At 40.8% G+C, this 4,179-nt stretch overlaps 1 protein-coding gene across 2 annotated transcripts; it reads right to left on the bottom strand.

Annotated features, from left to right (window-relative positions):
• Positions 1-530: 530 nt before the first annotated feature.
• Positions 531-2,984, bottom strand: LOC135633306 (cytochrome P450 709B1-like). 2 transcript variants are annotated; one of them, XM_065142625.1, is made up of 5 exons: positions 2,429-2,984; positions 2,068-2,294; positions 1,678-1,913; positions 1,230-1,593; positions 531-1,156 (listed from the first exon to the last, which is right to left on the bottom strand). In XM_065142625.1, the coding sequence occupies exons 1-5, from the start codon at positions 2,847-2,849 to the stop codon at positions 710-712; spliced, it is 1,695 nt and encodes a 564-aa protein (XP_064998697.1). In that variant the 5' UTR covers positions 2,850-2,984; the 3' UTR covers positions 531-709. The 2 variants fall into 2 exon arrangements, with proteins under 2 accessions (XP_064998697.1, XP_064998698.1); XM_065142626.1 differs by having other exon boundaries at positions 2,068-2,291; positions 2,429-2,973.
• Between the last annotated feature and the right edge of the window lie 1,195 nt (positions 2,985-4,179).

Genomic DNA, 4,179 nt, shown 5'->3' with positions numbered 1-4,179 from the left:
TTTAGTTATGTAAATGCAAGTTATATTTTATCATCGCGCAGAGGTAAAATTATCTAAAAATAAATCGCCTAAATAGCCATTTTGGGTGTTTCTCTAATTTCGCAGAATGGTATGGAGTGTTAGCCAGTACCCTAAAGCTACATGAGTAGTATATGACTGGATTGATCTTTAGAATATTGTCTAGGGATGATTTGTTGCCTTATTCCGAAGCAGTGTCTTGTAGGCATTTATGAGAATTTTTTTTGTCTTAAAAGATTATCTCGGACCCTTTCTCATGCGACCATTCATGGCTTACAAAGTATATATTTATAATTTATATTATCTATAAAATTTTTGATAAAATATCTACTTACGAGATATTGAGTTAAACAATTTCTATCTCATCTTTTGCAATTTCTGATCACTATATTTTTATAGATGAACATATAAGAGTAGGTACAATTTAGGAAAAATCAATTAAATCCGTAACGATGGTTAGTCTTTTAGTTTTTATACGATAAAAAAAACAAGAAACAATGATCACCAACCAATAAAGAACCACCAATAATTTTATTTATGGGCTTATAGTTGGATCCAAGTCACAGACTACGAAATCCAGTGCAAATTAGCAGGTGGTTTCCTCGACATTTAGATACAGCTCCAACACCATGCGGGCCATACGCTTACATGATAATAATAAGCACGATGACAAAGAGATAGAACTACAGCATCAACCAATTCTGATTCCGGCACGCAGCGGGTTGAGAACGATAGGAAGGCCGTACTGAGGTTGCACAGAGATCGAGCGTCGAGGAGCGTGCTTGTACTCGGACGAAAGAGAAAAGGAGAACCTCTGCAGTATCATTGTGATCACAGTCTTGGCTTCCAACATGGCGAAGTTTCGGCCGATGCAAGCCCGCGGCCCTACCGCGAACGCGAGCAGCGCAGTGGGGTGTGTGGCAGCTTTGGTGACCCCGTGCTCGAATCTGAGTGGGTTGAACTCATCAGCATCAGGTCCCCATATCTCCTTGTTCCTATGAGTCAGCATGATCGGCATCACTATCTCGGTGTCTTTGGGGATGTTGATCTTCCCCAAGGTCATATCTTTACCGGCCTTTCTCCTTAGCACGTCGATTGGGCCGTAGAGCCTCAAGGTTTCCAGGAGAACCATGGTGACCTGCACAGGATCGACACACTGTCACACCACAGCTTTATCGAGCTTACATGGATAAAACGGGCACTGGATTTACTAGTTTCAGCTTTCTGAGCATATCTGCATCTGGGGTTTGCATCCCACACTCTCGCTGCACCTCCTCCCGGAGCTTCTCCTGCCAGTTCTGGTTTGTGCTCAGCAAGAACATAGTCCATGTGAGGAACTGGGCGGTGGTCTCCTGTCCTGCGAAGAAAAACGTCTTGCACTCATCTACGATTGCGTCCATGCTCAGGATCTGCCCCTCTGGCTTGTGACAAGCTTCTAACATCAAGCCAAGCAGATCATTTCCGTAGCCACAGCGTTCCTTGGAATTCACTCGAGCCTGAATGATACTAACGAGTTTGCTCCTCACTCTCTTCTCCAGCTTCCATTTGTACAGGTTACTCCTGCTAGGGATGTATCTGCAAAGAAAATGAATCCAGATCAAGGATTCTGCAACGCCTGATGACATATCCCTGCATGACTCAGGTGCAAACTAGACTTACTCGGCTCCTGGGATACTTAAATTAAGATGACTGGCTACCACGATCTTCTGGAGTTCTTGCTGTGCTAGGAAGACTTCTTTCCCTTCCGTGAAGCTGCTTCCGAAAGTGGCTTGAGAGATCAAATCTACTGCCAGTTCTTGAAATTGTGCAGACACGTCTATTTCCTTCTGCTGATACTCTGCTTCCCAACCTTCTAACATTGCCTTCGCGCATTCTGCCGTTGTCTTTGTGAGTATCTACAACAAGCAACGAGTTCTTTATGTTAATCGATACTAAAGGTCCAAAAGAAACAAGGAATTTGATTTCTGATCCAATTACAGTAAATTACACCATCAGCTAGGCCAGACCAGACATCAAATTGAGGTCATAGTAGAGATATGGGAAGCTGACCTTGAGGTTCTCCATGTGGAATGCAGGGCCGACGACCCTTCGATGCCTCACCCATTCCGTGCCTTCTACAAGGATCAATCCCTTGCCCAGGAGGGACGTCACGTTGGGAGGCGGATCGATCTTGGGGTAGAACCTGAACTTGTTCGCAAGAACTTGCTTAATTAGCTCCGGGTGGCAGACGCAAATCCTTGGCTCTGGTCCAAACCAAAACAAGAATGGTTCACCTGCTTGAAGAGCAACGGATCGACTATCAGCGGAGCCACATAAGAAATCCGCATGGAGGACTTGATTGTTTTCAGCATGACAGTGGAAATGACAAGTAAGTTATGCAGGATCTGAGGAAGGGAAGATGGAGTCTGACCGTATTCCGACGTCCACTTGCGGTAAAAAGGCTGAACTCTCGTGGAGATATCATGTGACTTTACGTCCAAGATCTGCTCCATGGCGGCTTTGCTTATGCTTCTTATCTCCCCGAGTGATCCCGACCAGAACCTGTAAGCAGGGCCTCTCACCCCTTGCTTCCTGAAAGCTTCTGTGATCACATATGGCCTCCATGTCAGATACTTCAACCCCTTCCATAAGTACCAGATCAGAACTACCAACAGAGCACCCAGTACGAGACCGAGATTACTCATCAGTCTTGCAGAAAGGAGAACTCGGAAAGGCGAAGCTTGACCTCCGATTCTTCCGGTTTCATCTACAACAAAACGATCTGTCCGACACAATGACCCATCTTGGCTTCGTTCACTGGTTATGTTGATTTGGATCCTTCTGTCCGTCATTTGCACTAACAAAATGTGGACACACAACTGTGTCACTAAGATTCAAGTTTCTTTGTGGCCATAAGAAAGATTTCTGCTGCAATCCATCACCCCGAAAGCTGCCACGCGAGTCATCAGCCAGTGGGGAAGCTTGTATCCCGAAAACTCTGTGCATGGTTGACCTTGCATTCGAGGGTATGTAGACCAACAATTTACGAAGATGTCGTGGAGTTGGATCCCGAAAACTGTAGTTATCAAAATCGGATTAGAGATTGACTTCCTTGAAAAAGATTGGGATAATGAGTCATCGGTTGAACCATTGATCAATCCGTGAGAGTGTAATTTTTATTTTTTCAAAAAAGAAAATATAACATTGTATTATGCTGAAATATAAAATCTAAATAATAATATTTTTATAAAAATAAATAAGAGGTAATGGTGAAAGAAGAATGGGAACGCCATGTATCCATAGGTCACACGAGTACTTAAAATTCATGCATCGATAGTTCAAATAAAAACTTAAATTCTGTGCACGGTACTAAAAAAATTATAGAGAAAAATCCAATTCAATCAAATAATATCCGGGTCTCATTTTCTCTTTAATCTGCAATCAGGGTCTAATTTATGGAATCATCTTTTGTTCTAATCAGACGGATAATTGAGATGACGATGTAAAGCTGTCCATACATAATGGATTCAAAGAGAACGAAAAAAAAAGCCAGTGAATAGTAGTACTGTGCAAGAGAAGTTCAATAATTTTGGTCCAATTAAAGCACGCATCCACCATGAAAATGCCTTTTTGTATTTCTCTTTAGGTTTGAGATAATTCTCCTATTGCATGAGTTAGATGGCTGATGGAGGAGGAAGGGGTTGCAATCCATTTTGCGATCTCAAATTCTTATATTTTAATTGCTATTTTCATGTCAATAATTGATAATTATTTCATCAAATTCAGCAGTCAAGTAAATATTAATCACAGATTTAGGAAAAAAATTAATGTGCATATTTAAAATATACTATTGTTTAAAATATTTAAATTATTAGATAGTAAAATACTTAAATATCAAACATATAATTTAATTAGTATTTTTTTAAAAAAATATTCTTTTTTAGTATGTTTCATATGGCAACCCTTCTTTTCATTATTTCCAAACAATCATCCGATATTTTTAAGATATCATAAATATCCTTCCAAAAGCTACCATCTATTTTTTCACCCATTTATGATCCACCCTATTGGCCGGTCCATAGGGTGGTCAATTCCAAGTGTTTCACAAAAACATTATATAGTCATAAAAAAAATAATGTACGGCTGATCATAGAGTATTAGAAGAATATGTGTACTTGTAAT

Source organism: Musa acuminata, chromosome BXJ3-3 (assembly GCF_036884655.1).
Source record: "Musa acuminata AAA Group cultivar baxijiao chromosome BXJ3-3, Cavendish_Baxijiao_AAA, whole genome shotgun sequence".
NCBI classification, from domain to species: Eukaryota; Viridiplantae; Streptophyta; class Magnoliopsida; order Zingiberales; family Musaceae; genus Musa; species Musa acuminata.
The sequence above is the reverse complement of the archived record's forward strand: the minus strand, read 5'-3'. Positions and strand labels throughout refer to the sequence as shown.

What these genes read in the sequence shown, in the direction of transcription:
- LOC135633306 (XM_065142625.1), bottom strand. Translation starts at nt 2,849, where the DNA reads ATGACGGACAGAAGGATCCAAATCAACATAACCAGTGAACGAAGCCAA. An exon ending in TCCACATGGAGAACCTCAAG is followed by an intron (nt 1,914 to 2,067) that starts GTCAGCTTCCCA and finishes TGCTTGTTGTAG; the next exon opens with ATACTCACAAAGACAACGGC. An exon ending in TTAAGTATCCCAGGAGCCGA is followed by an intron (nt 1,594 to 1,677) that starts GTAAGTCTAGTT and finishes TTTTCTTTGCAG; the next exon opens with ATACATCCCTAGCAGGAGTA.